Source organism: Pinus tabuliformis, chromosome 5_1, assembly GCF_031772625.1.
Source record: "Pinus tabuliformis cultivar Carrire ecotype Pingquan chromosome 5_1, CPIR1, whole genome shotgun sequence".
NCBI classification, from domain to species: Eukaryota; Viridiplantae; Streptophyta; class Pinopsida; order Pinales; family Pinaceae; genus Pinus; species Pinus tabuliformis.
Genome location: NC_142305.1, coordinates 624,943,701 through 624,969,688, shown reverse-complemented (window position 1 = coordinate 624,969,688; position 25,988 = coordinate 624,943,701). Strand labels below are relative to the sequence as shown.

General features: G+C 42.2%; 1 protein-coding gene across 2 annotated transcripts in view; it reads left to right on the top strand.

Moving 5' to 3' along the window:
* MOS4 (modifier of snc1,4) overlaps positions 1 to 25,988 on the top strand; it is a 192,733-nt gene that overhangs the window by 8,789 nt on the left and 157,956 nt on the right. For both annotated transcript variants that reach the window (XM_089432640.1, XM_089432641.1), the window contains exon 2: positions 16,114 to 16,289. In XM_089432640.1, coding sequence (XP_089288766.1) covers positions 16,114 to 16,289 — 176 coding nt within the window. The remainder of the gene's footprint in view (positions 1 to 16,113; positions 16,290 to 25,988) is intronic.

The window sequence follows — 25,988 nt, the reverse complement described above, 5'->3', positions numbered from 1 at the left end:
AAAACAAGTGACTGCCATAGGACAAGCCTGTAATTCTGCCAAAGAGGTGGGCTCCTCTCGCTTATGATGTCCACCCTTACCACCCTTACGAGGCTTCCTCTGTACTTCAACCTCTGTAGATGATGAATGGTCATCACTTTGCTCATGAGTCTCGGTTTCTGACATGGTTTAGGAGCAAAGTGGACAAACTGTACTGCTATCTCTGCCTGTAAAAAGTGCTGAATTCTATGCTGTTTCAAGGGGAAAAAGACATGAGGTAAATGTTAGGGGAGGGACCTTTTAACAAGGAATTGGGAATATATAAATATAACAGGGAATTTTTAAGGAAAATGTTGCAAACCATTATGCATATAGGAATACATATTTCAGGGATATTGGGAAATCATTTGCAAAGATCACTGCATATGGGAAAAAACATGTATGAAAGTGAACATGGGAATATGCATACATGTATTAATAGGGGAGATAGGGAAACATATGCACAAAACTGCTGACATATTCACCAACATTTTTATTGTTTACACATGCATATGGTGGAGGGAAATTAGGGTTTGAATTTGTGATGCTTTGGGAGAGGGGTAGGGTTTGCATTTTTAGTGATTAAGGAGAGGGGAGGATTTGTAGTTCATTTATAAAATAGTATGGGGAAAAAGAGATATACATATAAGTGTGAATGAAAGGGGAAGGAGGGAAACAAATACAAAGGAAAAAAAAACACCTTGAAACAACACAAACCCCAGCACATTTTGCCCATTAACATTGCAGTCATATGAAGAGGTTTCACTTGCAAAATTTTGATCATTAAACATGTTCATGATATCCACCATTCATAACCAGCAACCATTCCATGTTTAGAACACCTACCTCAAACGATTTGATGGCTTGGAGGGCGTTTGAGCGAATTTGTTTGGAGTTTGCAGAGATACAGTTCAACGGGTCGCGCACCACGCCCAACGGGTCGCGCCCGTTGTTTTTCTGCACTGGAAACAACCCTCTGACGGGTCGCGCGCACCTGACGGGTCGCGCACCTGGCCTGACGGGTCGCGCACCAGTCTAATGCCCGAAATCACTCTGTTTTTTCTCCTTTCTCTCAATTACTCTCTCAAACCTCTCTTGCAAGCGTCTAGGATGCACAATGAGAGTGATAGGAGGGAATTTGGGTTTTATAAGTTTCATTTGAAAAAATTTCATTCACAAACCCACTTTCTAATGTTTTCTTTTTGACACTTTATAACACTGACTTTTTGGTTTCTTTTGTCCTGAATTTGACTCATTGAGTGCTTTGACTTGATTCTTTTTGCAGGTAGATCATCTGAGGGATCTTGGCAAGGGGACCAGGGTTGCATTTTGTCCGCTGAAGACCTTTGAAATTTCATCACTTATTTACAAAAAGTTGAAAAATGACCTTGGCTTTAAAAACAGAGTTTTTAAATCCAAGGTGAAGATTAGCTGTACCAGATAAGAAATCTTGAAGAAACACTTTTACAATCATCCCTCTGGCTTGCTGAATACTCATTGATTTTTCAGACACATGACCCTGTAAACATATTTGACCAAATCCCTAGACCTAGGAAATTGACCTCAAGACAAGACAAGACAAGCTTGAAAGAGCTAAATGACTGAAATGACCTGAACCAGCAATGCCAAGAGGGGTACAACACACTAGCTCCTCCATCAGGGTTATGGCATGCCTAACGGGATGCAAAAATTGACACTGATGAGACACCTACTTATGCAAATGCAAAGAGCTTTGATCGCTGATGGAGGGCTTCAAGACCGACACTAACAGGTACAAAAGAAGGATGGGACTTGGAGAGTCTGTATTGACTATCGGGCGCTGAACAAGATCACTGTCCGGAATAGGTACTCGATCCCACGGATTGATGACCTTCTGGACCAACTAAAGGGGGCAAAATATTTTAGCAAGATCGACTTGAAGTTTGGCGATCACCAGGTACCAATCGAACCCTCTGATGTGTGGAAGAGTGCCTTCAAAGCTAAGGAGGGCCTTTTCGAATGGTTGGTTATGCCTTTTGGGTTGAGGGATGCTCCTGCAACCTTCATGAGGCTGATGGATGACATCTTGCGGACATTCACCAATTCATTTGTAGTGGTATACTTGGATGACATCCTGATCTTCAACTAGAGTTGGGAAGAGCACCTTCACTACATTCGACAGGTTATCCAAACACTATGACAACACCAGCTGTGTGCCAATTTGGAGAAATGCACTTTTGGCATGACCTAGGTTCAGTATCTGGGATACATTATTGATGAACGAGGGGTGCATGTGGATCCAGCCAAGATCCAAGTCATTCGGGATTGGCCAGCCCCAACCACTCTGACAGAGCTCTGTAGCTTTCTGGGTCTTGCCAATTTCTACCGCAGGTTCGTGTTGGGATTCTCTCATATCACTTGGCCCTTGAGTCAAGTCACCAAGAGGAGCAAAAGCAAAATTCTTTTGGTTTGAATCTCAACAGAAGGCATTCACAGAGTTGAAACATCGCCTCTGCTCTGCACCAGTGCTCACTTTACCAGACTTGCAACAACCATTTGAGATCGAGACAGATGCCTTTGACTATGCTATTGGGGCAGTCCTTACTCAACAGGGGCATCCAGTGGCATATCACAGTGAGACACTTTCAGACACAATCCGAAAGTATCCCACTTATGACAAAGAGATGTATTCCATTGTGCAGGCTTGCCGACAATGGAAGCATTACATTTTAGGGAAGGAAACGGTCATCCACATAGACCACCGACCCCTGTAGTTCATACAGATGCAAGGGAAGTTGCAGAATGATCGCCATCAAAAGTGGTCCACATACCTGCAACAGTTCCATTTGAATATCAAGTATAAGAAGGGTAGCACCAATAATGTTGCAGACTGCCTTAGTCGACCACCGTGTTCAACTCTTGTGGGCACAAGACTTCTAATTGGCGACTTCTCTACAAAAGCAACCCAGAGTTCGACCACACATACCAGATGCTCTTGGAGGGTCAGCAAGTTCCAGATTTTCACCTCCAGGATGCCTTGCTATGCCACCTGGGACACCTTTGTGTTCCTTCAAGCGAGCGAGCCAAGATGATTTGGGAAGCGCACTACAGTTGGGCTGTTGGGTATTTCAAGGTCGAGAAAATAGTGGCAGTACTGCAGAAGTATTTCTACTGGCCGAATCTTTGACAGGATGTCGGGAAGTACATCAGATCCTGCACCTCTCGTGCCATTGCCAAACCAACCATCAAGAAGCAAGGCCTCTATACACCGCTTCCTACCCCTAGTCGACCTTGGGAATCCATCTCCATGGATTACATGTCGGGCCTTCCTTCTACTAAGCATGGCAACAACTGTGTTTTTGTGGTCGTCGACAGATTCTCGAAGATGACGATTCTGGTGGCTTGCAAGAAGAATATCACAGCAGAAGTCACTGCTAAACTCTTCTTTGAACGAGTGTGGGTACACTTTGGGATCCCACAGTCTATCATCTCAGATCGGGACAACAAGTTCTTTAGTGCATTTTGGTCCAATCTCTGGTCGATGCTGGACACCAAGCTCACTAAGTCCACAACGTTCCATCCCCAAACTGATGGCCAGATAGAGGTTGTCAACAGGATGATCGTACACATTCTGTGCATGTACAACTCAAAGCATCCACGCACATGGGATGAAAGCCTTCCCTATGTCTAGCACAGCTATAACCGGGCTCTCCACAGCTTGACTGGCCACAGTCCTTTTCAGGTGGGCTTGGGATTCCAGCCACTATGTCCCATTGATGTGGTCATACCATTTGCAGCTACTCAGGCAGTGTTGGAATTTCTAAGTCTAACAGTTAGAAACCCTCCATGTACTTTCTTATTTATTCCTTCCTACTTGTTCTGATTAATTAACAAGTTATTTACCATGTAAATACTGAAAATAAACACAAGTACATGCTCAACACATTACAGATCATCAATTGAAGGAAACAGAAACAAGCACACAAATGACATCGTTATTTTTGGACTAATGTCCCCGGAAAAACCCAATGCGGGAAAACCAGTGCAGCTATCTGAGGGTTTGATTTATTAAGCAGTTTCAGAATACAATTTGGGTGCCAAATCTGGCTCACCCAACAGAGAAAAATCTCGGCAGTAGTACCTCTCCTTCTTAGACAGATGCTCCGGCTGAAACCCTGGATAAACACTCCGACAGCTCCTCAGCTCCAATCTACCCCACGAAAAACCCCAGCGTTAGTCTCTAGGGACTGTGTCAGCCTCTTCTGCCCTCTGCGTCAGCGTTCTCGGAAGTTCCGGCTTCTGCCCTCTGCGTCAGCTTTCACGACAGTTCCCGCAGTTCCGGCTGTTCCCGACAGTTCTGGTTTTTGCCCTCTGCGCCAGCTTTCTCGATAGTTCCGGCTTCTGCCCTCTGCGTCAGCTTTCCCTGCAGTTCCGGCAGTTCCCGACAGTTCCGGCTGTTCCCGACAGTTCCGACTTCTGCTCTCTGCGTCAGCTTTCTTGACAGTGCCCCGCAGTTCCGGCTTCTGCCCTTTGCGTCAATTTTTCCCGCAGTTCCCGTTAGTTCCGGCTTCTGCCCTCTGCGTCAGCTTTCCCGGCTGATGCGCTGATCCTCCCGGCACCATCTTTGCCTCTCTGCTTCTGTATTCACTGCCCCTCAGCGGCAACTCCAGATCACTCTCTTAACTTTCTCAGCAAGCCCAACCCCAAAAAGTCGAAATCTTGATCTCTTGGTGTGTTCTCCAAGTGACCCTCAAGCCTCCTCTTATACTTTTCTCGTTGACAGATCAACGACCGAGATTAAGTCCCTAATCAACAACTAAGATTAGATCTGGCTTGATCCATGACTTTTGGACCATTCTAACATAGTTTTATATTAATTCACATTAATATTTTAATTTCCCTAAGTTTAGACTTAGGGACTTCATTAAAAATATTAATTATTTTAATATCTCCCAAACTGTTTAGAATCTGCCCAAACCCTTTCTGGGTTTGGAGATCTCATGTGCCTTAGCCTCGCTAGAGCACATCTGATGCTACGCAAATCAACAGGTAGATTCGGCTCATGTCCAGTCAGAAGCCGATAAGGCAAACAACTTCATTGAGCACATCCAACATATCCGCTAGCAGGGCCATGACATTCTGGAGAAATCAAATGCCAAGTACAAGCAACGACATGATCAACATCGGGTGCCACACAAATTTCGGGTGGGCGACAAAGTCTAGTTGCATTTGCAGAAGGAACACCTTACTGGAGCCTATCGTAAACTCATACCACTCTGATATGGTCCTTACACCATTACCAAGGCTGTGGGCAGCGATGCATTTGAGCTCAACATTCCCCCATTTCTTGGCCTGCATCTAGTGTTCAATGTGGACCGCCTTCGACCATACTTCCCACCATTGCTGGACACATCAGACATTGTAGAACAACTCACACCTACAGAGTTAAATCCAGATTGCATGGAGCAAGCCACAACTGATCGGATCATGGACACACAGATCAAAAACACTCGCCAGCAGAAGATCTGTTAAGTTTAGGTATGTTCTATGCTTAGAGCAATTTATTTCAATTTTCACAGTTAGCTCAATATCTTTTCTAGATTGGCAATCACATCAGCATTAAAGTAAACTGCAGATAGAACATAAACATAAATCGCAGAAGACAAGCCAAGACAAGAGGACATAAGATGTGGCGCTAGCCAGGGACAAACCCCAATGTGGGGAAACCCTTGATCAATTCTTCTTATATGTTCTTCAATAGTTCAACAGAGAGAGAGAGAGTACATTTACAACAGAAGTCAACACTTTGACTTATCTAGATAAGAGCATAAATCATCTCTAAGAAGATGATACATGAGATCAGTTGAAGACATGCTGCTTCAACTGATTCTCCAAGGTGACTCCTTCACCTATCATCGTGCTGCATCTCGTCATCATGCTGCACCTCACCGTGTTGCACCATGCTGCACCCATCATCACAATGCTGCATCTTATCATGCTTCATCAATCATGACAGTACCCATCACTGTACTGCATCATGTACCCTCATGTGCCATTGCTGCACCTTGTTTTGCCACCATGTGCTTGCTGCACCTTGCTTACCATACTGCTGTCCCAATTGCTATTGCAACACCATGTCTTGCTGCTGTCCCAATTGCTATTGCAGCACTATGTCTTGCTGCTGTCCCAATGCTTACTGTTGTCCATGTGCCTTTGCTGCCATGTCACAGCGGTCCTATGTATCTATACAACACTATGTACCTTGCTGTCCCATGTATCTATACAACACTATGTACCTTGATGTCCCATATATCTTGACAACACTATGTACCTTGCTGTCCCATATATCTTGACAGCACTATGTACCTTGCTGTTCCATATATCTTGATAGCACTATGTACCTTGCTGTCCCATATATCTTGACAGCACTATGTACCTTTCTGTCCCATATATTAGCACTGCTGTACTAGTTGCCTTGCTATTCCATGCATCTAAATATCAGTCCACAAACAACCCTCAATTCACTGCATGCTATTGCTGATTTCTGCCTAGGGTTCTGTGCATGTACTTGACTGGTTAGGGCACACCAACAAGCCTAACATATAGGGAGAATACCCTTGTTTGCCTCGCTGTCCTTTGAGATGACTGTGGCCTAGTTAGGAGGTCCTTTCTCTCCCAACGACTGCTGTAATAGTCCCTTACTGCGTCCCTATAAACAAAGATATACACCCCAATATCATGCATAAAATAATCATGAAACTCACCACTAGTCTGCGGCTTGATTTGCACAATAAGACTGCTCCAATGTGTCACCTCAAGCCATCCTTCTTGCCTCATGCAATGACTAAGAGATGCAGCTCTTATTCCTAAAATCCGCACCCAAAACAGTCCACAAACTTGAACCTGCCCCAACCTTCCTTGCTCCAAATTCGCACTATATTTTAGACCTTAGGATTGCATTAGGGCATCCAGCGTTAGGGCTGCTTTAGGTTTGCGTTAGGGTAGCCTTTAGGTCTGCGTTAGGGCAACCTTCTATTTGCGTCTAGGGCAACCTTCCATATGTGTCTAGGGCAACCTTCCATCTGTTCTAGGGCAGCCTTCAATTTGCGTCTAGGGCAGCCTCTCTTCCTCCAACGTCTAGGGCAGCCTCTCTTCCTCCAACGTCTAGGGCTTCCACTCCTAGATTTCTCTTCCACTAAAACCCAAGAAAAGTGGAGAGAAATCAAGATAGAAGTGTGTGTGAAATGACTCTCAAGTCATCTCCTTTTACACTAAAACGTTGAGCACATGTGGGGTTTATTTGGTTGTTGGCCGACCTTGATGAATTGTCTTATAACACAAATAAATTCCCTTGATGAATTGTCTTATAACACAAATAAATTCGTAATTCCATGAATACTTATCAGAATCAGATGATCTTTAGATCAATCCTACACCTTTTGATGAGAGGGATCCAAGAAAAATATCAGCTGCCATAAATAAGATGACCCACATGGAGTTCGGCCCTAGTTGCCAATTTTAACAAGATCCAACTGTATCGAGTTGTCAAAGCAGGCCAACTCCTTCACCAGGGCAAGTGGCTCACCAGGGGCCAAGTTCAGTAGAAGTTTCCTCATCTCATGGAAGAACTCAATGCTATGGGGACCATTGCTTCCTAAGGAGGAGGAATGATCTAGGTGGATATTGGTGGCCACCCGCCAATTCCACTTGAACCCCCACCATTGTTTCTTTCAGTTTTTCAGTTTCCTTAATTGTAGCACAGTTTACTAATTTTAGCAGTTTTTCGGGTCCTAAACTTCTGAAGCCGTTTTGAGGCCCTAAACGACATTTTTTTGGCAATCTACTGCCAACGATTTTTTTGTCTAAAATCATCTTTTCCGTCGTAGTCCTCGAAGAGATCTTTCCAACGGGTTATCATGTGCGTCAAACGAAGATAATATGACCAAGTCGCGACCCCGGGAAGTTGGCTGTCCAACTCACCCCAACGGGGCCCATAAACTCTTGGTGTTACATCTCCTCGAGTTAGGGTTTGCTCTTATTTTTCAATAATAAAAAGGCCCTTGAGCCTCATTGTAACACAGTTCAGAGGCATGTAGCCGCCACATCTCTTCTCAGAGATAAGCTATCATTGCCTGAGCTAGTTTTATTTCCATTTTGTTTGTAGGCATATTTCAGTATTTGATATTAATGAAGTGTTATTTCTACTGTATCTTTGATATATGGTTATATCTGTAATTTGTTGCGTTCCTGTTTAAATTCAGATCAGAGAGTGATAATGGAAGCTCATAGTCGGCCCCGTCATCATCTCGCTCTCCAAATCTGAGTGTGCCAAACCTAATGGTGTGCTTGATGCCCTTGTCAGGACATCTCTCTAGTGGCAGCACTTCAACAACTTGTCGTGCATCATCATCCTTTGTTGCACTCAAATACGTACCCCTACTCTCCTCTACATAGCACCGAACTCTGTGGCACAACTCCTTGCACCACTGGATACCAACGCTCAATACCTTGCCTGTGCCACCATCTACCTTAGGGAATCCCATATGTGCCCATGCATCCACCACTCTACTAGTACACCAACCACGATGTGATCTACACCTCCTCATCTACCCAGGTACACCTATGTGGCCCAACTCCTCACATGCAATCAGGAATAATGCTACCATGTTGAACCTTAGTAGCTCTAGTGCCCAATACATCAATGAGAGAGCATTGTCTCCATATGATGCTCTGTTCGGTGGCCTGGCGATGCCAGCTCCTCCTACCAACTCCTGCCAGAGTAGTCTAATCATCCTGCAATCCCATGTCAAGCCAACATGCCATGACAACACATGAAATTTGCCTGCTCCCTTGTCAATCCATCTTGTCACTAGTGCTGTTAGGAAATCTGAAGGGGATATGAAAAGGTGTGTGCACCCAACCACCGAGTCCATCACGCAGTTATACCATCACCTATCCACGATGTGATGGAGAATCCCACTTGGATCCCAACAACAGTTTGGCCCTTGAGCCCCTCTGGTAATCCACAGCCTCTGCTGAACTGTGGCCATGGATGCATCTAACCTCCTAACCATCTCCACCGGATACCAACTCAATATCTCTCGCCATCCAACCTTGAGAGGGATTGAATGCATGAACAACCATACACGGAACATGTACTCCATCGTGCAAATGCTGCACCCTGTGTAGCTTGTGTCGCCCCATCTCACTAGTCTGGCCAATCCATGTAAGCTGCCTAGGTAACGTGCCTCTCTCTCGCCACCATGCGAAGGTGGCCCAATAATGTTGCAAGCCTCATGAATGTATGCCTGAAGGGGATTGTCGTCTTAAAGTATGACATCTTTGTTGGCTGCTGATGCATCTGACTGCTCCTCATCGATGGCTGACTCTAAGGATGGCTGCTCATCCTCCTCCATCATGGGCTCAACATGAGCCACAAATGGTCCCTCCAAAGATAACTCATCATGCATAACATCCTCAACAATTAGCGATAGGTAGCTATCGTTTGGAAACTCTCTCACATATGCCTCTATACCTATTGACTCCTCATCAATGGTGGATATATCTCCCAACACCTCATCAACCTCTTGTGTGTTGCTATCACCTGAAAACTCGGACATGGCCCTGGACACCTCATCAATGGATCCCTTAACAATGCACAACATCTCATCCATGGGTGGCTCCTCATCAACAAGTGGTTCTCTGAGTATATGCTCTACTCTCTCCACTAGGGTGTCAACCAGAGCTACCAAAGGGATCTCCAACAAGGGTGACTCGTGCGTCACACTAGACACATCGACATGCTCCTCACACTTCTGTGTGCCCACAATCTCATGCTCAACCTCCTCCTTAGGCCCCTGATATCTAAAGCCAGGTCTCCACCAGCAAAAGCTCCTCTCGGTCTCATCCTCTAATTGTCCTCCTCTTCGCTCCAAAAATGGGAAAGCCCTCTTGATCCTCGGGTCCAACGCCTCACACTCATCAATCCTATCCATGGAGGGCCTCATCAAATCTGCAAAGGTGTCTGGTTCACTCTCCTTCTCCGGTTCACCCATAAAATGAGGCATGGTAGGTCAGCTGGGCTGGCCATGGGTATTATTTTGCTGAAATGAGTGTGCATGTGTGTGGCTTCTCTGCTGGTCAACGTCCCCATTATTTGTTGCATCCTCTCTAGGACTTGTTGGTTTTGCCTCAACAATCAATTCTCCCTCATCATCTCCTCCATGATACACTTTCCTTTCGGTGTCATCGGAGTGACCATAAACTTACCTTACTATGAATGCATGGCCAAATCCTCCATGATCTCGCTGGCTCCCCCACAGCTGGCCAAGATCATGCTCTAATACCACTGTAATATTCCTAATTGAAATTTAACAGCTAATACCAAGCAATGGACTAGGAAAAATAAATAAACTGGAACTCATACACAATAATTAAAATACCAAAATGTCCCACAACACAATTTGAGCCATTTTATTAATTTTATGATAAAAGAGTATATAAAATGAGCTGAAATTTTGGAACTTGGGATTGCTATGCAAGCTATGCAAACCCCATGTAGCACAACTCTGATTTGGAGGAAACACTGGCCCAAATTGGTACTGTGCATTACCCAGAAAATTACGACTACTGCTGCTGGAATGGGACTGAAGATTCTGCTCTCAAGAATGCTCGGATCGTCCTGAAATTGCAGCAGCAGACTCCCCTCCAAAACCCCATAAATACCCAGAAAGGGTTTGGCTCAACTCCAAGAAAAATTGAGCCCACCAAGTGATGCAGATTCCCCAACTAACTAGCAATTCGCCGTGCTATAAGAATGAGGATTTCAGGCCTGAATATTGCTCGAAAAATTCTATAAAATTAGCTGGAGACTCCTCTCAATAAACCCATAAAACCCAGAAAGGGTTTGCGCTGAATCCAACGTGCCCCATGTTGGCATTATGATACAGGTGTTGTCCTTGATGGAAACTCACTCAGAGGTATGATACAGGTGTTGTCCTTGGTGGCAACTCAATCAGAGGACAAATCTTAGTACATCAGGTCAAGAGAGATATACGCAGGTTAACCTTGATGAAAGTGCGTATACACGCAGGTGAGAAGAACAAAAGGCGCGTATACGTACACACGCAGGTTCACAGAAGGAAAGACGCGTACATGTTGGAAAACTAAGTTTTGGTCCATGGTATTTGGTCCGAAGTGTTGACCCCAGGTATTGGGTCCAAGGTATTGGTTCTACGTGGTTTTGGACCATGGTATTGAGAGAAGCCTAAACTTATATAAGGAGAAGATCATTAGGCCAAGGCGGTGCAAGTGTGATGAATATCTGATGAAGTGTGAGATCTAGTATACTGGTTATGGGTTTGAAATGCTTGGCTCAATCTGAATCAAGGAGGCTCCTATGCGGCTGATAAAGTTGGTAATTGTAGCAAAGGTATAAGTAATTATCTTTAGATCTGTATGCGGGTTCTCTCTGGTGAAAGTGCGTGTACACGCTGGTTTGACACAGTCAAGTAGCGTATACATTATGAGAGTTGATATTTTAGGTTGCTGTTGGTTCTAGTGGTTGTTGCAGAGTTCTGGGCTCTGGTCTGTGTTCTGGTAACTGTGTTTTAATGACAGGGTTTCAGTGATTCAGTATTGGGTGATTCAGAGATTGATGATGCAGGTATAGTTGATGATTGTATTGCAGTGGTGATTGTTTTGTATTTATGGATCCAGTCTGAAAATTTATGAAACATGGTCCCTGGAAGAAAAGAGAAGGTTGTAGCCTTCTGTAGGCCAGCACCTACGTACTAGTACATCAGCTAGTACAAGAGCTAAGGGGGTTGTAGCTCCCTTCCAGGAGAGTCTGGAGAACGAGAGAAGGTTGTAGCCTTCTGCAGGTAGAAGCCTGCGTACTGGTATAAGACTGCACCAGTACATAACCATTGTAAAAAGAAGTTTCTAATTAAAAGAAGATAGAGACGAATTGCAGCAGGTGGTTTTCACCCACATTGGGTTTCCACCTTATATCATGGTGTTCATGTGTGCTTCTTATGTGTGATGATCTGTTCTGTTTTTACTGCACCTGTTTACTTTTTATATGGTTATTGAAGTTCTGATGCACGGATTAAAGGTCAACATATAATGGATTAATTGAATCATAAGTTTACTGGATATACGCTAGTTGCATTAAACACTGTTGCGTATACACGCGGGTTCCCTTAACTGAAGTAGCATATATGAATCTGAGTATGGAAATGAAAAAGTTATATTGATTTGATAATACTGATTCATCCCGCCCCCCCTCTCAGTATTATTTCCAACACCCCGACGACCCCAAGAAATGTGTATGGTTCTAACTTCTAACCATAGTTTTAAAAACCGGAACCGGTGACTGGACCGGTCCACCTAATAAATCGGGTTTCAAACTAGGACTAGTCAGGTCTAAATGAACTGATTTTAAAAAAATACATTAAATAATTAATTTTTAATGAAAAAAACTATTCTTAAGATTTAAAACCATAAATCCAAGCCAATAGAGACAAAATATGTAAAGTTTGCTCATTTATATACCATGTAAAGGTGAATATATCAAAATGGCACCGAGTGCAATGCATATCAACGACAAAATACATAAGTAATGAGGCTCTAAATGGCCTATAAAGTCCAAAAAAATGAAATAAGTGGGTACAATTGGCTAATCTGAGTGGGTGGTATTCATTTCTTCCTTGTTAGCAAATTTCAATTATTTGGGTTATCTCACTGATTCCTAGACATTGTTTCCTAGAGTAAAAGAATACTTTAGCCAAAGGTACATGATCTTGTAATGTTTCAATGACCTATCCCTTGTTGAAAGTACAAGTCATTCATCATTGCTCATTTGCCTATTAGAGTGATCTATTTTGTTCCTAGAATTGTGATTTCATCATCTTGCAGAATTAAACTGCTAATATTTTTGAGCAGAACCTTTGGAGGAGAATTGCTGGCCTATTGCATTTTTCTACTCAAAAAATCCCTTGGCATTCCAATCACTGGTATAAGGTGACTGTCTAGCTTTAATTGCAGGACTCTTCATCACTGGATTTCAAGCTCCTCTTGCAGCAAAGACCTGGCATTCTTATCATCTGTTGCATTTGAAGATTTTGCTCCTTAGGCCAAGAAATTTCTTGCCATCATCATCTTGCTGGAAGGCTGTAAGTCATTCATAGTCTGACCCTTGAAGCGGTTTTGGACCATCTTAAGTGGATTTGTTTTTGACAGGTTATCACCTTGTAGAGAAGTTCCTTGAATAAGAGCCTTCCTCCTTTGTCTAGAGGGTAATATCATTAATAAAAAGTGTTTATTTCTCTAATTGCATTGCACTCTAATTGCATTTCTAACTTGTAATGGCCTTGGCAGCTAACCAGCTGGTTTAGGACGGAACTGGCCGGTTTGACCATAAATCGGTCTGTTCCGTCCTAAACCGGCCGGTTAGGACCGGTTTTTCTAAATTTTGGGCAAAGGGTGGGGTCCAACCGTGTTTTTCTGCCAGTTTGAACCTGTTGGCTAGTGAACCGGCCGATTTTTAAAACACTGGTTCTAATTAGCTGGAAAAATGCCCTGTGGAAATAATTCTGCTGTAGAAGGCCAATCAATTACTAGAAAAATCTCCTCCAACCCCTACAAACCACTCCTCCAAGCTATTTCTCCTTAGCTCGAACTCCCCAAATCTCCCTGTCAAAATGTCTGAGCAGTAACTGTCCAGAAACCCTTGAAATAGATATATTTGTCCCTCCAAAATGCAACAATCTCAGCCCTGCTAATCACCAAGGAAAAGCTTGCCCTCCCTATGGATAAAAATTTGCAAATTCTTCGGCCAAAACTCCATTGTTTGCTAGCTTCTCTCAGCCCCTTTGAATTTCCTTCTGTGCCCTAAGAGAAGCATGCTCCAACTAGAAATGGTCTGCACTGTAGCTCCTAGAGAAACCCTGAGATGGACTCCTTACTCCCCTAGGGTGACACTCGAAGTTCACCGAAGGTAGAGGTGGCCGCTTGGAAATCCCTTGTGCTGAACAACACGGTTGTTAAGCAGCTCAAGAGAACTAACGTTGAAATTGTAAAATGACCAAAGATGTCCCAAATGAGAGCCTCCTTGCTCTATTTATAATCGTTGGCCTCTCTCTCCCTTGGTGACCCCCACTTTCCACTAGTTCATCCCCTTTCTTGTGCGCGTTCCCTTTTTTGTCTCTCCTGTGGCCCCCACCTGCCAATGAGCTACAATCTGTCCTTTTCACCCAAGCTCCTCAAGCCGAAATCATATCCAAAACTCAAACTACAAAATTGTGCTATGTCTAGCACCTCCCCAATAAACTTCGTTAATCTCCTCAAATAAAAAATCAAAATTGGGGATATTACTTACTGATGCAGGGTATATCAATGGATGAGACCGGATGCAACTCCTGGTTGAATTTCAAGGTGTATTTCATGCTGTAGATACCTCTGGGGATTGGCGCTGAAGCTGAAGGTAGAGCCACATCCTTAACAAAGGGCAATTCACCGAATTTTTTTCTTTTCAATCGTTTTATTTCTCAGCAGAAACTTTAATGATCTTTTACAAATAATATCTGCATTTGCACACATACAGCTCCGAGGACCAATAAAGACAGGTCTGCTTTAGGAGCCACAACCAACAGTTACGTGTTTCGTCAAAATCATCTGGACTTGCACCTATATTTGGCTACGTTCACTTAAAGGCTAAGTCACCGTCATTGTGTTTATGTTCGAATTTGGGGCTAATGAATTTTGAAGAGAGTTAGTTGGTGTACCAAAAAAAACATAATAAAGCTCAGCAAAGAGAATTGAGGGAATACCTTTATAAAATAATACACTAATTTGGTGGGGCTTGGCCGTGAACTTAAAATTATATATATATATATATATATATATATATTGTCTAAGGTGATGATTAAGCTGAAAGGGCTTCACTTGTAACTACGCAGGGTATCTCATGATGAGAGAGCTTAACAATTATATATATATATATATATATATGCAACAAAGCATAACAAATAATGTTAACAAAACATTAACACAAGAAGGCAGATTTCCTGGCTTTTAATATATATATATATATATGCACAAAGCATAACAAATAATGTTAACAAAACATTAACACAACAAGGCAGATTTCCTGGCTTTTAACAGCCTGGATTGTGGCCATCTGGAACCTAATATTTCAGACTATTAAATACACTAGGACAACAGAGCATAAAACTGACTTTTAACGGCCGGGATCCTGGCCTTTAATTGTTGAGCGTTTGAATCAAAGTCGCGACACTGCTTTTCTTATCCTATGGCCGTGCATAAGCTATCTTCATGGTAAGTACTATGATCATAGCTACTCCACTGGAATCAAAACTTTAGGTGGTTTGACGATACAGAACACCCATGTTTCCTGATACAAATTTCATTCTTCATCCACCATAGGATAAAGCATTTTTCTGTTCACCATAGGATAAAGGAGAAAAGGATGAATAAAAGGTTCAATGGATTTTATGATTTTTAAAAACTCTTCCACATTCTAATGTTTTTCACTGAATCTTTTGTCTACCAAATTGAAAATAGAATTTGAACCTTGTGACTTAGATTTAGGATGTTGAATGTTAGGTCTCGGAAGGAAAGAAACTTGCCACAGACCATTTGTCTTGTGAATTGCAAGGCAATTTGAGTAAATATTAAAACTGTCCTATTTTGAATGGTTTAGGCACAATTATCTCTGCTGCTAAGGGCTTGGAGCCGTGGTAGATGCTTAAATTCTTTGTGGTTTTCGCAACTTCTTGTTTTGATCTTTTTCAAATCCTTGGATGAACATTGGTTTGATCACAATATGCTTCTGTATTTCAGTTAAAACCATTGTGCTCTGAGCAGCATCTTTCATGATCTAATTCAATTCTTGGGATGAAAATTAGATTGGTCATGTCATCCTTCAGTTCATATTGAGACAAAACAGTGAAATGAATACTCATAATATTGTACAACTGTTTCGATTAATGGGTGAGATAAACATTAAAATTTGTAAGCACATTAGCCATGTACTCTGACGCAACATTACAAATGTGCTACTCAGATTCTAACTTTCACATTGCAAACCTGCAGAACTACCCTATGGTGGCAAAGGAGTTTGAACGTGTACGTGCTGGCAAGCCTCCTCTTACAATGGACATGTCTCGTTATGGTTTAGAACCACCCCCTATAAACAAACGGAATGACGTGACTGCCTGGAAGAATGCTCTCCATAATGCTCAAAGTCAACTACAACATCAAACAATAAGGTACTATGGCTGTCAGGTATTTCTTTGTACTCTTTGGATGTTATTATATTCCGGTTCTGCCGTGAAATTGCATACTGCAATAACCAATTGGCAAGACTATTCAGATGATTGAAGTTTGAGACAGTAAATGTTTAATTACATAGTTGTATATAAAGTTAACCAGTGCTACCAGATATAATTATCTGATCTTGCAGAACTGATGGAGGAAGGTCCAGCATTTTATCATCGTAGTTCACATAACATGACCAAACTTGTTAAGTGGGATACTCCTCTTCTGTCAACAACCCCCTCAAAAACAAACATAATATGACATTTCACCTTCCTAGGGAAGTTCACAACTGTCACTGGAATGATGCCAAGTCTAATGTATCCTGTTATTCTAGTAAGTTAAACATACACTGTCATTCATCCATTTATTTGATCATGTATGCAAAATGTTTGTCCAGTCAGCTGGAAGTTATGATTCTTGTTTTATCTTGTAGAGTTGTCTGTGAACTGGCAGATTGGACTTCCCGCCGAAAGCTGAAAATGAATGTATTTTTTTTATACTCTCTCTTTCTCTCTCTCTCTCGCCCCTGCATGCACATACATGTGAATGCAATATGTGGAAGGGTTAAATGATGGAATTGTTTCTTTTCTGATGAGAGTGACAAAAGAAAGGTATTATGTTGATGGGTTATGTCACTTCCGTAGAAGATGGGTTATGCTTACATCTTTTCTGAGCAGTATGTGGCAAATGTCATAAAAGAGAGGTAGCCAGTGAAGAAACAACTTCATCATATCAGTAAAGAAGAGGATAGAAATGACAGTTGGATATTAGTTCAAATATTTAATAAATGGTTCAATCTTCAGTGGAGCATAGATGATGTCAATTGTGCTTTCAATTTAGACTTTTGGAGATTGTATTACAATTTACCACAATGATAAAGAGGATAGACATGCTATTTTGATTGCTTGCAGATGTTTATGGTGAAGTTCACATTCTCAAGAGCATAATTGACAGAATAGTATTTATGCATTCTCTTTAGTATTCATTTAATGGTTTGTTGATGAAATCTTTGTTTACATTTTTACATATTTTACTTTCAACAAGTCATCTTCTTGATGGCGGAAGCACTAATTATTGGTCCATTTCATGAAGACATCAGTCTGAATCAATCACATCTTTGTTTCCGTCATCATTTTCATAAAAGTTTTGAAGAAGTTTTTAATTTTCTGGATATTCCCAGGTTTGTCGAGAACCCATGGGTGCATAGGAACTTGAAGGATTTCACTGAGCTGTTCCTTTCTGCAAGATTGGTTCTCATATTTGGATGCTTTCAAGTTTGTCGTAGGTAACATTGAGCCATTGAAACAGACCCGCAAGTCTACTTGGCTTAGTTTGGTTCTAAAATAAGTTGTCTATCATCTGGGTTAAGTTGAGTTAAATCTAGTCAAATTTCCCAAGATTGTTGAGTTTCACCAGGATTTGCCAACCTTGATCCATTGACCCGACAAGCTTGCTTTAGTTAAATCGACTTTGACTGTTTTGATGGAAGAAGCAATAATTCTTGGTCCAGTTCTTGGAGGCATCCATTTTGAAGTATCATACTTTTGTTTCTTGCATTATATTCATAATGGTTTCCCATAGATTTATCATCACGATATCGTGTCATATGGACATTTGCAAATTTGTCATTTTCATAATGGTTTCCAACAACTTTGTTATCTGGTTTATCATTTGGATGTGATTTTGTTAAGTTTAGGTATGTTCTATGCTAGATCAATTTATTTCAATTTTCACAGTTAGCTCTATATCTTTTCCAGATTAGCAATCACATCAACATTAAAGTAAACTGCGGATAGAACATAAATATAAATTGCAGAAGACAAGCCAAGACAAGAGGACACAAGATGTGGTGCTAGCCAGGGACAAACCCCAATGTGGGGAAATCCTTTATCAATTCTTCTTATATGTTCTTCAATAGTTCAGCAGAGAGAGATAGTACATTTACAACCGAAGTCAACACTTTGACTTATCTAGATGAGAGCATAGATCATCTCTAAGAAGATGATATATGAGATCAATTGAAGATATGCTGCTTCAATTGATTCTCCAAGGTGACTCCTTCACCTATCATCGTGCTGCATCTCGTCATCATGCTGCACCATGCTGCACCCATCATCACAATGCTGGGCCTTATCATTGCTACACCTAATGTTGTACTGCTGTCCCATGTGTCATGAATCATGATTGAACCATGTTGTCTATGTTAGCTGTCCCATTGTTTGTTTGCTGCCCCTTGCATGCTTGCTGTACCATTGCATGCTTGGTATACTCGCTGCTAAGTACCATACAACTGTCCCAATGTTAGTTTGTTGTCCCTTGCATGCTGCTGTACCATTGTGCCGCTGCTGCACAATGTCATGGCTGTCCCGTTGTGCTTTGCCATACCATAACAGCACCATGAATTTGTTGCACTAAATACTAGTTGTCCCATGTTGTACCATTGGACCATTGCTGTCCCGTTGTGCACTATATGCCATTGACCATTGCTGTCCCATCGCTGTACCATATGCTGCACCATACTGCACCAAGTTCCCTTTGCTGCCCCATTGCTTATCATTGCAGCACCATGTAGCATTGCTGTCCCACTGCTGCACCATACTTCACCAAGTTGCCTTTGCTGCCCCATTGCTTATCATTGCAGCACCATGTAGCATTGTTGTCCCACTGCTGCACCATACTTCTTGCTGTCCATACCTCTGCACGATTGTTGCATCATACATCTTGTTGTCCATACATCTGCACCATTGCTGCACCATACATCTTGTCGTCCATACATCTTGCTGTCCATACATCTGCACCATTGCTGCACCATACATCTTGTTGTCCATACATCTCTGCACCATTGTTGCACCATACATCTTGCTGTCATATACTATGCTGTCTATAATGTTACAACATTCATCATAAGACTTGGATCTATCATTCATGACTGTGATTCAATCCAAACAGCAGATAGAGCATCCTTATTTAGAACAATGTTAAGGATAGCTGAAGATGTGGCTTCTTTATCTCAACGTTTACGTGTAAGTGCATTCCTTCCATGACAACAATGGTATTCCTTTCATGACTACGTATAGGATAAGGGCTTTTCCTTTCATGACAACAAGGGCATTCCATGTGTAGAGCACTTCTTCTAGGACAACGTTTAGGTGCCGTCTCCATTAGGCAATGTAGCAACTAGGTTTAGGGCATCTCTTCTCCTTAGACCTGCGGCTAGGGTTTCTGCCTTCATTTCCATGGCTGTGTATTATTACTTCTTCATAGGGCAGTGTTAGGGCTTCTCCATAGGGCAACATTAGGGCTTGCTATTAGGCCTCCTTCACCGTGCTAGATCTCTCTTTCCTCATGCGTCTAGGGCTTCTTCATTAGGGCAACGTAGAGCCTAGGGCACTCCCTCTAGATTGGGGTAGTGTTATCCCTTAGGACCTCTCCACCTACTAAAACCCAAAGACAAGTAGAGAGAAAGAGATCCCAAGCATGTTGAAATGACTTGAAGGCCACCTCTATTTATACTAAAACGTTGAGCACAAGTGGGGTTTATTTGGTTGCTTGCCGACCTTGACGAATTGTCCCATAACACAAATAAATTCATATCTTCATAAATACTTATCAGAATTGGATGATCTTTAGATCAATCCTACACCTCTCGATGAGAGGGATCTAAGAAAAATATCAGCTGCCATTAATAAGATGACCCACATGGAGTTTGGCCCTAGTTGCCAATTTTAACACTCCCTCTCAACTAGGGAGAACTCCATCCGTTGATCCATATGTCCGATTGTACTATCTCTGCAATCAGTGCCCTGCACTGCTCTGCTGAACCATGAAGAAGAAGAATTGATCGAGAATGTCTCATACCATTCTCTACTGACTCGAAGTCAGTTTCAACTGAAGAAAGTGTGTCATATCACTCTTACTGTCCAGAAATCAGTTTTATTGATCCTAGATCAATATCACAAGAGAGTGTCTCAAACCACTCATACTGATCCCAGATCAGTTGGAGGTCATCCTAGCATAGGGAATACAGTAGATACAACGATGTGTCCATCAATAGTACTACTATGGTCCCTAACCCCATTTCCCTGCTCATTGATCAAATGAGAGGTACTTCCCATGAGTCTCAGACTGCATGGGTAGGATGCTTCGACAAGAGAACTAATCATCCTGTCCCACAGGAGAACGAATCATCCTGGCTCACGGGAGAACGAATCATCCTGTCCCAAAGTTGCCTCGGGGTATCACAGGGGAAGGCTGAGCTATTCACCCTATACACAACGCACGATTAAGGGAGAGTGAGTCACCCTATGGTCGTGTGTTGCTCCAGTAATCACCCCAAGCCCCCAGAGCTCCCAGAGCTTAATGCATGCAACATGCAGGACCCTTATACGAAGGTCTCTCAACGACTCCATGTTGTTCGGGAAAGTCACAAATTTGACCTTTCCCCGGGGCTTTGACAAAATGTTTGCGACCTGTACATCAGTCTCAATGCGATGGAGCCTCCTCGCTCATCGACTTACCATATCCCAGATAAGGTAGTATCTGATGTCTATCTGCTGGAGCAATCATTGAATACGGGATTCCTCAACAATCGAATCCCCCCTATTTGTCATAGAGGATCACAGTGGTATTCATCATGTGTACAAAGTTCAAACAGCTCACTGAAGAGCTTCCACAACCAAGCAGCTTCACACGAGATCATCTCGTAGCTATGTGTTCGGTCTCGGCGGTGCTTATAGCAACCGACTTCTGCTCCTTGCTCATCCATGATATCGAAGCAGAATCCAAAGAGAACTAGCGCTGAGAAGTGCTTTAGTGACCCTCCACACTGCCTGCCCAATCAACATTCGAATAATCACGCAGCTTCATATTTATGGCATCAATCCAAAGATTGTGCCTCGAAGACATCTCAGAAGATTCTTGGCACCAATCCAGTGAGGCTCAACCAAATAGGAGCTCACCATGCTAACTGCAAAACATATATATGGATGGAAGTTCACCAAGAACATCAATGCAAATGAGTTTATGAAACTCAGAGGCATTTCCCAAATCTGGTTCGGCATCATCACCGTATAACTTTTGAAAGTTAAGATCCTCGAGGTAGTCACAAGCATGCAGTTTACCATTCCACATCCGGAATATGCAAGTGAGAGGGTCTGCACCTATCAGAAATAGGTCGTTCTTAGAAGGTGCCGGTATGAGAGGTCTATCATCCACAATCTTCAAACAATGGTTTGGATCGGCTTCACTCTTAGTGAATCTCAACTTCATCTGACAGCTATCAATCCTCTCATATCAAACCCAGGGTGATTTGCTTCAAGCCATAGAGGGCTTTCTTCCACCTGCATACATGAGATTCCCAATGAATCTCAAACCCCTCGGGTTGTTCCAAGCCTGTGAACCTGCTACATGAGGGGAATGGTCCCTTTGTAATATTTTCCTTCGGTACATCTCAGACATGTACCTTCATGCTCCTTTTGAATTCAGGCATCCCAGTCACCATCTGACTCACATCAGGTAGGGCCCCACAATAAGTAGACCTCTAGTGCTATAGATGAGATGTGTCAACTGACATGGTCCCCAATGGACCATCCTGCAACTTGGTACAAATTGCCAACCCTGAACCCATGAGTAAAAGCATCTTTGAAAATTCTATTTTCAAACACGTACCTTTCCATCGATGAATGCCACCCTGAAAACATTTGACTTCCATTGCCGAAATGGACACCAGGTTCTTCTTGCGATTAGGTACATAAAAGAGATTTTGTCAATGAACCGAGTTACCCTTATTCAATTGAGGAGTAACATTTCCTACACCCTTTTCGGGATAGGTGGCATCGGCTCCAAGTATAATCCCACGATTGTTTCTTACCAAATTCGAGAGAGCACCCTTCTATCCGATGAAGTGCCTTGAAGCACTATAATCAATAAGCCAGATTCCCATAGAATTTGAAGGAGAGGGCCAATACAAGATAACGCTTCTTTATCTTATCAGAAACAACATTTGATTCTTCATACCTGGGGTTCCTTGCTTTCCTTGAAGAGTCGGCCGTTTCCTTGATGACCTACATTGTTTGGCATTCCTTCGATCATTGAAGATGTCCCTGGAATGATTGTTATCTTCATCAATAGATGTGTCCCTGGCATTTGGACACTCCTTCGCATAATGGGCAAACTTATTGTAAGCAAGTCATCTGCCTTTCCTTTCACCCCGAGATCCGGACTTCCCATTGAAGTGATCTGTAGGTAGGCCATTAGAAGCTTCCACTGCGCCATTCTAATAATATACTCTGCTTCGACTTTACCCTTGGTGAATTTGAAGAGGGATGAGGAATCCATTGATCCTTTTGTCCTTTCCCAGCTGTTTTCAGTGATTTCTCTTTCACTCTTGCTTGGGCTTTGTCTTCACCTCACCTCTGATACCATGTTAAGTTTAGGTATGTTCTATGCTAGAGCAATTTATTCCAATTTTCACAGTTAGCTCAATATCTTTTCCAGATTAGCAATCACATCAGCATTAAAGTAAACTCCAGATACAGCATAAATATAAATTGCAGAAGACAAGCCAAGACAAGAGGAGACAAGATGTGGTGCTAGCCAGGGACAATCCCCAATGTGGGGAAACCCTTGATCAATTCTTCTTATATGTTCTTCAATAGTTCAACAGAGGGAGATAATACATTTACAACTGAAGTCAACACTTTGACTTATCTAGATGAGAGCATAGATCATCTCTAAGAAGATGATACATGAGATCAGTTGAAGACATGCTGCTTCAACTGATTCTCCAAGGTGACTGCTTCACCTATCATCGTGCTGCATCTCGTCATCACGCTGCACCTCACCGTGCTGCACCCATCATCACAATGCTGGACCTTATGATTGCTACACCTAATGCTGTACTGCTGTCCCATGTGTCATGATTGAACCATGTTGTCCATGTTAGCTGTCCCATTGCTTGTTTGTTGTCCCTTGCATGCTTGATGTACTTGCTGCTAAGTACCATACAACTGTCCCAATGTTTGTTTGCTGTTCCTCACATGCTGCTGTACCATTGTGCCACTGTTGCACAATGTCATGGCTGTCCCATTGTGCTTTGCCATACCATAACAACACCATGAATTTGTTGCGCTAAATACTAGTTATCCCATGTTGTACCATTGTACCATTGCTGTCCCGTTGTGCACTATATGCCATTGACCTTTGCTGTCCCATTGTGCACTATATGCCATTGACCATTGCTGTCCCGTTACTGTACCATACTTCACCAAGTTGCCTTTGCTGTCCCATTGCTTATCATTGCAGCACCATGTAGCATTGTTGTCCCTCTGCTGCACCATACTTTTTGCTGTCCATACTGCTGCACCATACATCTTGCTGTCCATACAGCTTCACCATTGCTGCACCATACATCTTGCTGTCCATACATCTTCACCATTGCTGCACCATACATCTTGCTGTCCATATACTATGCTGTTTATATTTTATAATGTTACAACATTCATCATAAGACTTGGATCTATCATTCATGACTTTGATTCAATCCAAACAGCAGATAGAGCATCCTTATTTAGAACAACGTTAAGGATAGCTGAAGATGTGGCTTCTTTATCTCAGCGTTACGTGTGAGAGCATTCATTCCATGATAGCAATGGTATTCCTTTCATGACTGCGTATAGGATAAGGACTTTTCCTTTCATGACAACAAGGACATTCCATGTGTAGAGCACTTCTTCTAGGACATCGTTTAGGTGCCATCTCCATTAGGCATTCTAGCAACTAGGTTTAGGGTATCTCCTCCTTAGACCTGCGGCTAGGGTTTCTGCATTCGTTTCCATGGCTATGTATTATTACTTCTTCATAGGGCAGTGTTAGGGCTTCTCCATAGGACAACGTTAGGGCTTGCTGTTAGGCCTCCTTCACCGTGCTAGATCTCCCTTTCCTCCTGCGTCTAGGGCTTCTTCATTAGGGCAGCGTAGAGCCTAGGGCACTCCCTCTAGATTAGGGCAACGTTATCCCTTAGGATCTCTCCTTCTACTAAAACCCAAAGAAAAGTAGAGAGGAAGAGATCCCAAGTGTGTTGAAATGACTTGAAGGCCATCTCTATTTATACTAAATCGTTGAGCACAAGTGGGGTTTATTTGGTTGCTGGCCGACCTTGACGAATTGTCCCATAACACAAATAAATTCATATCTCCATGAATACTTATCGGAATCGGATGATCTTTAGATCAATCCTACACCCCTCGATGAAAGGGATCCAAGAAAAATATCAGCTGCCATTAACAAGATGACCCACTTGGAGTTTGGACCTAGTTGCCAATTTTAACAGATTTAATATTCAAAATTTTAATGAAATTTGACATTGCCTCTATAATTAAAATGATAGTTTGGGAACGTGACACGCTTAAAAGATTTAGTATTAAAACCACAATGTTATTCAAATTATTGAGAGATGTTAGTTTCTGTAGCATTAGATGTGTTCTAGCCACGAAATTTGGTGGAAAGACTAGCATACATGAAATCTCCAAAACCTGGAAATTGTTTCTGGGAATTCCACCTAGAAGTGTCTCAATTAGATTATTAGCCAGTTTTGAAATATTTCCTAAGTCTGCCAGTTCAATCTCCCAGTTCACAGACAACTCTACAAGATAAACTCTACTATTTTTAATTGAGATAAGGTGAGAATCATCTAGAAACTCACACAGATCGACAAAGAATAAATCTGGGCCACCGATTATGTTTTAATCTTGGTTGTTGGTACTCCAACAGAGGATTATAAGAAGTCTATGGGTAGATGGAGGAAACACCAATGCAGATACTCGGTTGCCCAGATAGTTTGATTTTCTCAGTAGCAGAGATTCAACAGAGAAGATAGAGATAGAGAGTAGCAGGTGGTAGAGGAGGTCAACAACATTCCAAGAGGAAGTGTTCCAGTCCCAAGAATAGGTTGTAAGAGGAAGGCCAAAATCCCAGAGGTTCTGCGCAAAGGTTGACGCAGAAGGTTCAGTGTGCGGCTAGGGAGGCAGTTTCGGGGACGTAAATTAGCTGTGGGGTGAGAGAAAATTCTCTCAATAATTTTGCCAGTGTTTTTGTTAGATTAGATTGTCAATAGAGCATCTAAATTATTGTACTCAGAATTGCTGTTGGAGATTAATAATAAAACCCTCATCTGCTGCACTGGTTTTCCCACATTGGGTTTTTTTGGGGACAATTGTCCAAAAATAGTTGTCTAAATTCTTGCGTGTGTGCTAGAACTTCTTAGTTTTGAGTATTTTATTTTCCGTAGTATTTTTATGGTGAAAATTGTAGTTGTGATTTATTCATTGTTTGCCGTAGCAAATAAACTGCATAATTAAATTTACAATTAGGAGAATAATTTTCAGTTATTGCAGTAAATGAAATTTTCACAAGAGATTTGTTGGTGTGGCTTTGTGTATCCATTTTAAGTTGTAATATTGTTGGAGGTTGTAAGTTTGTTGCCTAAAGAAGGGTTGGACTTGGTTTGATGTTCAAGCAATAATTTTTGTTGTAGGATTTCCCTGTATTTGATTGATAAGTATTAAGCTTAAATCTGTTAGGCATTGCTACCCAATTTCTGTGTACATGCAAATATTTTGGTAGTGGCACTTTGGAAATGATAATTACCTTAG